Below are 12774 nucleotides of genomic sequence, written 5' to 3' on the forward strand. Positions count from 1 at the left end.
GCATGAGGCACAGCTTTAGGGCTAGGGCAGTCTACCAGCACCGCAATCAGCCAAGATCCTCTCTTCCATTTTCCAGCTCAGTGCTCAATTCCATATTAAACAAGCACTAGTACAAGTGGAGCTGCAGAACACGAAGCTAGACAATAAAGCCCTGGAGAGCAGAGGGAAGGCAGCTCCATCTACTTTGTCTCCCTCTGGGTGGAGGAGGCAAACAGAAGTTCAATAGCTGAAACTCTGTCCTGCTGCAATCTTGAAGAGAGCTGCAGCTGGAGCAGCCCATTGCTGCCATAAAACAGAGGGGGCATGATGCTCTCCCCACATCAGGGAGCAGTGTCCAGCTCCCAGTGGGCACATGGAATACATGTGAGTCTGCATCAAATCCACCTCTGCTTCCACCTCCCTCTTGTCCCCCTAGCACAATTTAGCTCCCCGGGCACTCCCCACTCGAAACTGCCCACAATTCAGCCCCCACCGGCCCCCAATTCACAGAACTCTCAGTTGCTGCCCTCTCCCTGCAGTCACAGGAAGCCAATGCAGTCTTTATCTGTTGTCCTTCTCAAACAGCATAGCACCTCCTGCATCCTTCCCTGTTAACAACTACGCCTTCTGCTTCATTCCTGGAATAGCTTCTAACTCTTTCCTTCAAGCCAGATTCATTAACCAGCTGCTGCAGAGCTGTTTGCCTCCCCCAGGTACTCTGTGCATGTCATTTGTTAATGACTCATCTCAGCCTGGGCTCATTGTAAAGACACCCCCCTCCTTTTGCGGCACTGAGCGCATTGCTGGCACACCAGGAAAGCCAGACATGCAAACAGTTCCGTTCCCTCCAATACCCCATTCCCTTCTCGGTCATCTCTTGCCATCAAGCACGGGACAACTCTTTATTCAAAGTGCTATTTCCTCCCCTGTTTCTTTGCTGATCAAAGGCAATGTGTATGGAAGCATAAATAAGATCACCCCCAGCCAGGCTTTGAGAACAGCAAAAACATAAGAACTCAAAAACTTCCAAGACACTACAGAAGTTTCAGCAAACTAATGTGACTCCTGTAACTGGCAGGGAATAAACACCAAAGATGCCAAATTCACAACTATTGCCCCAGCAGACTGTGGCTTGCCGAGGAGCTAAAACAATTTCCAAAGGCATTAGTATTCCTCCTGCCTCTCTGCAGGACTGATATTAAAAATGGGAAGGAAAGAAAACAGCTAGTGAGGACCACAGAACCTCTCCTCACTAGTCAAATCTAGTGAGGAACTGGATGACCAATACACTGCAGCTGCCCACATGGGAAGCCAGAAACAGACTCACTTGATCTCCATCACACAGATCTATTATACTTGGGTACACAAAGTCCACCTACACCTCGTGAGAAGCTGTCAGCTAAACACTGGGAGAAGCTAGTACAGAAACGAGTACTGCCACTGCTTGTGAAACAGTTCCCTGGAGACATAGGGGAAAGCTTCGTGCTCTGGGCTTATTCACTTAACATCCTTCACTGGGAATTTTTTGGCTAGCATTTCTAGGGGGGAAGAGAGCTTGGAAAGAATCAGAAACCAAGGGACTTGACCCAGAGGCAACTGGATGGGAGGTATTTAGATCCACCTCTTAAGATTAAAAGCTGGTGTGCCTGCACTGCAGAAGGACGGGAATTTACTTTCACAAGTGCACAAGTCCTCTGGCTGAGGACTGAAAACACGCAGATGGCAAAGAATTCTGGTAGCAATAAGAGGAAGGCACGTGCATTGCACAAGTGCAGATGACAGCCGGCTGCAGGACTGGAGAATTGTCAGAGTCCTCTGCTGAACAGCTCCTCTGCCTGCTCATGGAAAGCCCTTCTCTTTACAGCATGGAGTGAAGTGAAATGTAGGGGCCAAACCACAAAGCAGTACTCTGCTAGACCCAGAGGAAGGAATCGACTGGCCTAATACAGAGCCCAACTACAAAACTTCCACAATCAGGCATCAAAGCTATTTAGGCTCAGGACACTGGGCTCAGCTACCAGCTTCGCCACACATCCTTCTGCACAAATTTGGACAAAGATGAACTACTGACAAAATGGGAAGAGCACTTCCCGGCCTCCTGGATGCATCAGGGAGATTAGTCAGACCTTCTAATAATTCAACATCGAGAACCAAGTAAATCCTCAAGTGAACAAGTGCTGTTGGACTACAAGCCTAAAGCGGCCTCAAAGCCAAGAATCCAGGCTCTGATGTTAAATCAGCATTTTTAATTTTTTTTTCTAAAATGTGCTTTTTTGTGAATTGTTGTTTCAATGCCAACCCCATCCTCCCCCTTAAAAAAAAAAAAAACCACACTTTGCCAAACGGTGCAAATCACCTGAAGTTAGTCTGCAACAAATAAAAAACACAAAACAAAGGCTGAAATGCTTTAGAATCACAACAATGTACAAAAAAAGGGAAGAAAATACAACCTGAAAGTGTTCAAAATTCAGAAAAACTAGTCAAGTCCACTGCTTCAGCAAGGGGATGCTGCTGCGACCCCTGCCAATGGGTCCTGGGCCACCAGCCTGCCACGATGCTAAACGGGCTTTTCTCCCAAGCAGACCGCTGTCGCTAGCATCCAAGGAAGAGCGAACGCATTACCCTTTGAAGGTATCAATGAGGGAAACAACTCACAAGCAGCTCTGGGAGGTCACATCATACTCAGAAGGAACACAGTTTGTAGTATGCCCCTACCTACCTGCAAGAAGGAAGGCTTAAAAGAGCAGCCTACTTCCTCCTTATTGTATTGATACCTCAGAGATGCAGAACAGTGCTTTAAATCTGTGAGAGATTAAAGGGCTTAGTAAGGGCAGTAAACAGACAGTTAAGTAAACAGCCCAGCACTGGATCTCATCTTCACAGAGAGAGGTAGTGTGAATTTCACCCCAGTTTAAAACAGACAGGGGTAGCGGAAAGGCTGAAGACTTCAGTGTAAAGCAGTTCCTGGCCTAGAAACCTTTCTGCGCTTCCTTTGGGAATGAAAAGATCTGTGTTGATGGCTTCCTCACTCCCAGCCGGGCTTTGGTAGCCACACTTCAACCCTGGGATTCAGACACTTGCTATAAAAATTCTCCCAAGATCTGATTTAGTACAGCAGCTTCCTCAAGGTTAAGCAGCAATGAGACTGGCTGGGAGGGAGCAAAACTGTCCACAGATATATTTTTTCCTGTGCCACTTTTGGTTAGTCCCTCTCTTTAGAAGTCCCTCTTTACAGGGCCAGAACAGGGACACCCTGGAAATTAATAGGGGCTGCACAGTGTAACTTAGCCAGGTGCTGCTAACTGGGAGCTGTATTCAAACAGGGCTTTTATTTGCCAGCCTGGAAGGGACTGGCCCAGAACCCACTGAAAAAGGAGACGCAGGCCCTTTTTCGCTCCTCCTGTTGTCATTCCTAGCTGAATGACATTTAGATGGTATGTTCTAGTGACGGCTGGAGACCAGCCCTTTGACTTTGGACATCTTCTTTGTGGGCTGCCTTTGTTCTGTGTGTGGAGGGCACTCTCGCTCTACCAGCTGCTGTTCCATCTCCTGTGCCGACGACGAGGCTGTAGCTTTTAATGTTTTCTTTATGTTTGTGACCTGGCCAAGAAGAGAGAGTGAATCAGCACCTGCTTCTTCCTCCCCTTGCAGTTGAAACTCTGTTCATAAACATACTGAAAAAGCCCTGAAGTATAAAGCGGAGATTATAAAATAAACTCTCCCACCAGAAACATGCTCTGCATTTGAGTTTATTAAAGATAATGTTTCATCCTCACTTACAGCCAGAGTTATTAATATTTCCAGTCTGGATCCAATACAGAATAACTAGAGATTACTTTTTTTTTTCTCCCTAAGAGACAATGGCACAATATTGTACGACCTTTCTGGCTGGCTGGAGGGAGGGACCTACTACTGCCTTGGTGCACAAGGCAGCCATCCTACCATTATGTTGGACAGAAATAGGAAGGACAAAGAGACTGTGAAAGAAAAACTTACACTTAGGACAGCACTCAAAAAGGGAAAATGCCTTTTGGCCTAGCTGGCTGGCTGAGCCACAGATATTTGCTAGAAGCAGGAACAGAAACTGGTTTTGTGGGAGGCAGTAGTAGTGCTTCTGCCACTCTGGCTGAAAAGGAGGTACAGCACCAGGCACCATACTCTGTCCCCTGGAACCCTGTAGGGCTCACCAGGAATACAATGAGCAAACTTTAGAAAAAAAACACACCAAACACAGGCCAAAACAAGTTTGGGAGTCAGGTGTGCCCACTCCAGGCCAAAGGCATCTGGCAAACCAAGTGCGCTACTGGATGCCAATCAGGCCGCTGAGCACATGCTGCTTCAAACGGCAAACTTAAACCTGCAGGGATGCAGCGCTCTGCAAGAAATAAACCCTGAGCAAGTGTCTCGGGAGGACCATTTTCACCTTTACAGCTGTATTAGCCAAGATCCGTTCTCACAAGTAAATACACATCAGCAGGGGCTAAAATGGCGTTCCCGTGCTGCCATCTACCGCCTAGCTGTGCATGCAACAGAGGCAGGAGCGCCCAGGTCATGCTGCTGAAGAGCGTGTCAGGGCCCTGTCTGGGTGCTCAACTTGATCCCAAGAGAGAGACTCCGAAGGAAGCTGCTGAGGGCACTTTTTGCAAAAACAACAAGATTCAAGAGGTTTTTGTTAACTACGCTTTCAGGTTTAAGACAAAGTAAACTTTTTTCTTCCTGCCTGCCTCGTACAAAAGGAACAGAATTGCATCAAAGCTCTGTGTTAAAAGCACACTTTTCCTAACAAATCAGTTCAGGAAACCACATCTAGTGCAGCTACCTACCCTAAATTTATAAAAACTTATTAATGTCCTGGTTTCAGTTGGAATAGAGGTAATTTTCTTCCTGATAGGTGGCATAGTGCTGTGTTTTGGATTTGGGATTAAAGTAAAGTTGATAACATACTGATGTTTTTAGTTGTTGGTAAGCGGTCATGGACTGTCCAGCTTCTCGTGCTAGCCTGCCAGCGAGGAGGCTGGGGGTGCCTGGGAAGCTGGGAGGTGACAGAGCCAGGACAGCTGTCCCAAACTGACCAAAGGGATATTCCATACCATACGACGTCATGCTCAGTATGTAATCTGGGGGAGTTGGCCAGGGAGGCACCATGGCTCAGGAACTAACTGGGCATCGGTCAGCTGGTGGTGAGCAACTGTGCTGTGCATCACGTGTTTTGTATATTTTTTTATCATTATTATCATTATTATTCTACTCCTTTTCTGTCCTATTAAACTGTCTTTATCTCAACCCACGAGTTCTACCTTTTCCCCCACGTCCTGATTCTCTCCCCTGGTGTGAGCAAATGGCTGTGTGTTTGTTTTAGCTACCTGCTGGGTTAAACCACAACAATAAAAGAAAAGTTCCAACCTGCTCAGAGTGGGCAAATTTGACGTTTGTGGTGTTACTAGCACATGGAAGCAGATGTGTCTTTTTCCTACCCCAAATCACATCTGATTTGCATGATTGCTAGCCTGCTTCAGAGAAGCCATGACCATTAACCAGGTGTTATCAGGTGTTTTCTTAAGTAAACAAACATTTATCAAAAAGCATAAAGCAGTCTGAAGTGACTCTGTACCCACCTCCATCTCTACCTGCTGTTGAGTTCGGTGATGGTTCTCTTTGTATTGGTTGGCTCTAAGTACTTGCTGCTCAATTCCTAAAAGAACCGCTTCACAACCATCGCACCTGCAAATACAAACAATGTGAAACAGTGTTTACAAGTTCTCTCTGGAGCAGCTCAGGCAATCTGAAAAGTCTTGCTCGCCAAAAATTTTAGGAGATTATGAAATTTATACTTCCTGCTTAAGATTAGAGTTCCAAAAAGCTGGCAAGAAAAAACTTGGCTGTTTACTCAATGTACTTCACAGCATTCTTTACCTAGCCCATGTTACTCTTACTTGCCCATCAAAAAGTGCAGGTTCAATGCATTCAACTTCCTCTTCAAGCAGGAAATTTTCAAATAAAATTTTAAAATAAAAATTTGAGGGAAAAAACCCTCAGATTGAGAGAATTCCCCTGCCTGTTAAGTGTTCAAAAGAGAAAAGCACTCCTCCAACACAGAACGAGTAACTGGAGAGGACAAAAAGGGAATTGGCAGTGGGTTCATTGTTACCTTCCAGACAATGCTGTAAGGTCCTGGAAGCTGCCAGTGCCATCCCACTGTGACAGGATTGAGGGAGTTGGAGTAGAGAAGCAAAAAACTTGCCCCCACCTCAGGACAGCATATTTGCCCAGCAGTTTAATTACTTTTCATGCACTCATTACCATCGCAACTAGGAAGCTATTCCCAGTCAGCTCAGAACCTGCCACAGGCTCCACAGTCTACAGAGGAACTTCTTTGGGTGGGAAGGGAATCCTACAGAAGATGAGAAGCAGCTTCCTGGCAAAGGTACAAAAAGATAGTACCACAGTCTCAATATGGTTGCAAGCAGCCTGTATTTGCAGGAACAAAGAGAAGGCAAAGGCATCTGAAACTTCAGGCTTGAAGACATCCCCTTCAAAGAACTGTGATTCTCTAGAATTTGCCCATGCAGTTCTCATCACAGTAAAAAAGGCTGAAAACTAATGGACAGTTCTGGTTTTGTTATCAAGTGAAATGGCAGAAAGGGGAGTAGCTCCCACCATAAGACCATGAGTCCAGTTTGGCACGTCTGTTTGAAAAGGCCTTGACTCCTCGCTACAGTTCTGCCATGTAAAAGCTACAGTGAGAGCACAATCTCAAGACCTAGTATAGTTTGACTTGATATATAACAGAAACTGAATCCTAGATGGGATCTTTGAAAACTTGTCCAATAGACTACTCCTGCAAGTCCCTACTCTACAGCGTAAGACTCTTGATTAATGGAACATGGTGAAATTGAGCCAGCACTTGAAACCTTGAGGAATAAGAAAAAGACAGGACAAGCTATGTACAAGGAACAAGGAAGGTGGAGAGGCTGCCTCACCATTCCTGGAGTGTTTTGACAATGTTACTGATGTCCTTCTTCTGAATGTCTCTGCCGATACAAAAATCCACCTCTAGCACCTGGTTTCGTTGATCCAACTTCCCCTGGATAATATCTGTATAAACCGCTTCAATAATCAGATCTTCCAACTCCCTCAGATTCCTCATATCCAGGTCTTTCAGCAACACAGAATAGGGAATGCACTAAAAACAGCAAGTCCAAAAATAAGTTAACAATTCTAGAGCCAAAACGAACAGCTACATCTCAGAAGGTCAAGACCCAAATATTTATTGTATCCTACATTTTAACCTGCAACTACAGCAGTGACTATCATGGCAGAACAAACGCCTGCTACTAGACTACATAATATTCTGACTCAACTTTGGTAATTCCTGAAGCTTTGGCATAACATGTTCCGCAGGAAAAAAGGTAATGGGATTGTACAAGAAATTAAAAGCATTGATCAGTTTTCTCTAGAATAAAAAGTCAATGTTTTTAAGAATGATTCTCTACCTCCAGCAATGAGAGAAGCCATACAAAGTTTCCCACCCCTTACTGACGAATTTGCATGGCACTTCAGACACCCCCACACTTCAACCATGGGAGTCCACTAAGTTAATGTCCCAAATGCACCATAAGAGAACACTGTACATTACAGGTACTTTCTGAGTTGCAGGATTTTTGGGGAGTACTCATGCAGTCCAATATAACTTCAATGCTATGGAATTGATGCCATTTTCAAACACAAAAACAAACAAAAAGACAACTGCCATCATACACAGTGTTACTTCACCTTCATTCTGGAAGCCAGGCTTACAATTGTCAAGTGTTTCAGCTTGTTTTTCTGAGTTGCTGTTAATTCAGGCAGGTTATCTTTGTTTGCTGTTAATATTAAAAAGACAAGATTCAGGACTTTCTTTCAAGAATCATATAACCCAGGCTGCACAACTGCACACTAGTTACACTACACTAAACCCCAAAAGGCCAAACTCCTCCAGCTACTGTGGGTGCCAGTGAGCAGAGAGAGCTGCTGCTGATGACAGATTAGCACACCCGGGGAGAGACAGAAAAAGTTACAAAACAAGCTGGCAATTCCATTCTTCTCTGCTTCTTTAGTAATTCTGGTTTTGGAATTAGAATGTAATTCACATCTACAAAAGTGGTGTCCTGCCAAAACAGTCGGTCAATGCTTTGTTTCTACCATCAAGTCATTTTTATTTCATTAATGAGATGACAGAATAAAATCTTCTCCCTTTGCTGATCTGGTTGTAAATACAGATGGTTTTATTTCTCTGAAGAGCTGCAGAATTTAGGGTTGAAAGTGTGAAGTACCAGGCTGAGGAAGAGGGGAGACATTATTAATCTAGATACTTAAATGGCCTCACTGTCAATGTATCATATTCATGTACCTCATGAATATTTAAAAATAGAAAGGAAACTGGCAGCTATCCAAAACAAAGAATCTGCTTTAATGGAAATTAGTGTTTCGGGGCCACTCAAGTTCTCCCATCAATCCCACCTCATTCAATGCTCTACATTTTGATTACTCTTCCCCCTTTCTCCTTCTTCACTAAAAAAGGAAGAACAAACCACTCTGTCACATGCTGGGACACAAGACCCATGCACAGCAAACACATCCTTTAATCAGTCACAGATTTCAGGAGAGTCGTGTTGCTCCACAGCCACTGGAATTTCCAGTCCTTGCACTTACAGATGCCACTTCTCCTTACAGGAACTACATAGCTCATTCACCACAGTGATAGCCAGCACTATGACAGAATTATTTGTCACACTCTGTAATGGTCTGGATTAGGCTGCTACCCACAAATGAAGTATTAAATTGTGGCAGAACGGAAGCATAAGCACCAGAGATAAAAGCACATCTCAACAGATACTAAGATGATTCACACATAGTCCTTCTGAAGCTGTAAAAAAGTCATTATTTCGATGGTATTCTAGCTAAGAAACGCTTAATTTTGTTTCAGCAATGCCGTCACAGAATAAAAGGTTATCCCATAAACCATATAGGTTTTTATAAATAATGAAGAACAATTTTGTCTAAGTTTTCTGCAGCTTCTATAAGCAGTGACATCTAAATTTCAAAACAGATGTCTTAAATTGCACTTCACAGAGGTGTCAGTGAACATCAATGAATACTGCTACAGACCAATACAATCCAGTGCTGCAGCCCAATCCAAACCAGTAAAATCCTGTAGTCTCTAGCCTGGCTATAGCCCTTCCTTCACATTTTAGCAATTAAAAAGCACATATGACCCAAAGACCCCCTACAAACAATTCTCCTCCCAGGCAGATTCTGTTCTTGGACACTTTCACCTAGCCACACTAGAACAGGTACCACAGAAAGCAAAGAACTGCCTCTGACAATTCTAAAGGGCAACCCAGTCTCATAGTCTGTAAACAAGCTGCAGTCTCTTACCTACATAGTCTGGGTACGTTCCGTATGCAAACAGATTCAGCAACTGGAAATAAGCAGCATTAGACCCTTCAGCAAGCTGCATGGGAAGAAAACAAAAGAAATTCCATGTAACAGTTAACAGCCAACATGATACTGGTAGGCAACTTCTCCAGAGAATGTTTTAAGTCTACAGAGGACAAGCAGTACCCAGAAAAGCAATTAAGTACCGATCTTAAAAAGCTGGACCCTTTCTAAGACCTCATGAACAGCAGCAAATTTCAGCAGTTTCAGAGTCAAGATGATCCACCCATTTCTATGCACCAGAACTTAACTGCAGTTTGGACTGGCAACTGTTTTGTGCAGCACCTTAGGAGGTAAAAGAAAACGAAGACTCTTAATTTCAGCTGACATTCAGGGCCAGCTCTTCTCATCATGTGACAAGCAAGCAGGCAATGCTGTTGGTTGCTTAAGCATCCTTGCTATTACTGGGAAAACTAAAACAGCTTACCTGCAGAGCCACAAAAACTTCAAAGCAAAGGAAGCTAGCACATTTTAAGTTGAGTGCATTTGAACGTAACAGCACTCCCCGCACATGCAAACACTTCACTGGAATAACTGCAGCACCAAACAGTGATTTTTACTGAGTGTTTTTTTAATATCACTTGCTGCACACAGATCCAGGGAAAAAAACATACTTGTGATTTGATGATGAAAAACCAGAGGCATTTTTCAGCATATCTAATAGCCCATTTGGAAAGACAAACTTGCTGTACGCCACATTACCCCAGCTGCAGAGATACTCAACCTAGATTCCCTCATTGTAGTAGAGGGGGGTGCTGGCAAGGCATTCTTAGCAAAAGCTCTGAAACTTATGTTCCACCTTGCTTTGAAATGGTTTGGATTTGGTTACCACCCAGGCCTGATACACTAGACATCTGTTCACAAAGACTTTTGGAGAGCTTTAAAGTTATGCTTTCCAGAACAACGAAGGAGTAGAAAGGGATTTTTTCGTTGTTGGCTGGCTAGGTGCCTTCTTAAAATTGTTACTGTGCGGCTGCCAGGTTTTTGCTGTATTAGCAATCACATTAAGGTAGCAAAACTTTATATAGGTATTTTTTAACATCTAATATATACAGGCAAAAGCAGCATCGATCTCTCATAGACAAACATCTCAGAACCAAGATAAGTCACACCAGGCCCTTCCTGGCACAGAAATTTCATGCACAGGCTGTCTGTGGGAACTTTTGGGGATCCCTTATACTGGAAGAGCAGAAGGGGCATTAGGATAGAAACTCATCTCTTACCTCTTGCACATTTGTTAACTCCAATAGCTCTCCGAAGACATAAACCCCAGGAGCCTCCAGCACTTGATTTATAAGAGCAGTCAGGGCTGAGCCACTTGTACCTTTGGCGAGTAAAATAAACTGCTCTAGAAGATTGCAGGACGGTTTCTGTTCTCCTGCCATTCTAGGTTTTCAATCTGTCAATAAAAGAACATTATATTAATACATCCTTTCTCCTCTGATGAATTCTGTCTGGAAGTGGATCAGAAGGTTAAGCTCAGCATAGTAACGTTTTGGTGTCAGGAGAGCCAGGTTTTTCTTCAGCATTCAGAGGGCAGGCCAGGAACCCAAGCAGGTTCGAATGCTCATTTACCTGGGGAGCAGAAACAATTCACACAACACCTGAGCAAAACTTCGGCAGACTGGTCAGCTCCCTAAAAGGATCTACTCCTACTAGTAGGAGTTTAGAGTCCATGCTGTTTTCAGATTTTTCCTTCTGCTGATGCTGCCAAATAATGCCAACTGCACAGATGTTTATTATTACCTCTAATTAGAGGCCACCTAAGACTTCCTCACTACACAGCTTCAAAACAGCAACTAACTTAACTTAATTCTCTGTGAAGAATTTATCCACCTTGTAGGCCCACACATCACACCTTTTCCTTTGATATCAGCTATAGACAAAGCATGTGTATGTAATTCCTCTTGCTTTCTTAACCTAAAAGGCAAAAAGAACTGTGGCCTGTAAGTAGCTTACCAAGTCTACATTGTAGAGTTAAAGTGTTTTGGGTTAACTGGAAAGCTTAAGTGATAAAAATACCCTTTCTACAAAGGCTCTATTTAAGTCCCTGTAAAAAGAGGTCTTTGTCTTCAGCTGCTGCCTGACATTTCTGGTGTGCATGTTGCCTCCCAGCACAACATGTTGCTTTTGAAATGTAAAACGCTATTTATTAACAAGTTCAACAAAGTTATTTGTTTACAAACAACTAAGAAAAAGCTTCCAAAGCATATTAGTCAGAAAACAAACAAAGAACTTTGCAGATAAGGGTTTTTTTGTGTTAAGTTTGTATTGGATAATTCTCAAGTATAGCAGGCAACCTTTACTGTGGTGAAGAAAACCAGACACCAGAGAACCTGTCTCATTCTCTGTGACCACTGGGACCACATCTGCCCTCATGGTGGTGGTACAGTCACACAAGTGCTTGCACAGTTTTACCATGCCTAACCAAATTAAGACTTGTGAAGGCAGGGTAGCCAGCTTCCTTTATTAGTCAGCTTCTAAAAATACATTTTACTCCTTTCTATCAGACCCGCAGGTACAAATGGTCCTAATCTGAGCAGACAATCTTTTGCGCTCTCCACAAAAAGATTTCTCGTTCTCCGTGTAAAGTCTCTTTGGGATTCTTTTCATCAGTCACACGGGCAGCCTGACTGAATAGTACCTCAGTTTTGACTGAGAAATCCCTGCAATGCAATAACACTCAATGTGGCTTCCTAATACACCTGAGGGTGCATCAGTAACACACTCCCCACTCACAGATAAGGAAACAGACACAGAGGATAGACAATTTTCTCAAGACAGCGCATGAAGTGGGAGCTGGGAATGAAATCCAGACTTCATGGTTCCCAAGCCATTGTCCTCCTTCGCAGGTAATCAAAATGCACACTGGTGTATGAGGTTACAAGTCTGGCTACCTGTACACATGCCCTGCTAGGAAAAGAATGACAATTCTTTGTCCCTTTCCAAGTTAACATTCAAACAACTGCATTGCTATTGCAACCTGTCTGCACAACCGTGTCACCGGGACTACCTCGCTGCTCTTTCCACATCTGACTTACCCGGGTGAGAAGTGACTGAAATACACATGTAAGACACTTTCATGGAGCTTGCCCAAAGGCTACAATAATAACCCATCTGCAGTGATAAACCAGGCTTCTTCCCCCAGGCACGCCTTGCTGCAGCCTTTCTAAGGGACCTGACAGGGTTTCACGGCTGGAAGGGGCATGCAGACCCCGCATCAGGGAGGCGGGCTGCAGGGCACAGAGCCAGCCAGGCCCCTCGGCCCTCCCGTTCCCACAGACACCCGGTAGGGCCCGAGGGCCTCGCCGGGCCGGG

The 12774-nt window shown here is 44.1% G+C and overlaps 1 protein-coding gene across 2 annotated transcripts; it reads right to left on the reverse strand.

Annotated features, from left to right (window-relative positions):
* Positions 1-3201: 3201 nt before the first annotated feature.
* On the reverse strand, positions 3202-10841 carry COPS7B (COP9 signalosome subunit 7B). Of its 2 annotated transcripts, XM_010283730.1 has the most exons (6): positions 10680-10841; positions 9397-9472; positions 7753-7841; positions 6960-7162; positions 5595-5700; positions 3202-3579 (listed from the first exon to the last, which is right to left on the reverse strand). In XM_010283730.1, exons 1-6 carry the CDS (start codon positions 10839-10841, stop codon positions 3421-3423), a joined length of 795 nt encoding a protein of 264 aa, XP_010282032.1. In that variant the 3' UTR covers positions 3202-3420. The 2 variants fall into 2 exon arrangements, with proteins under 2 accessions (XP_010282032.1, XP_010282034.1); XM_010283732.1 differs by lacking the exons at positions 7753-7841; positions 9397-9472 and having other exon boundaries at positions 3290-3579.
* Positions 10842-12774: the final 1933 nt, after the last annotated feature.

This window comes from Phaethon lepturus, unplaced genomic scaffold (genome assembly GCF_000687285.1).
Source record: "Phaethon lepturus isolate BGI_N335 unplaced genomic scaffold, ASM68728v1 scaffold19763, whole genome shotgun sequence".
NCBI classification, from domain to species: Eukaryota; Metazoa; Chordata; class Aves; order Phaethontiformes; family Phaethontidae; genus Phaethon; species Phaethon lepturus.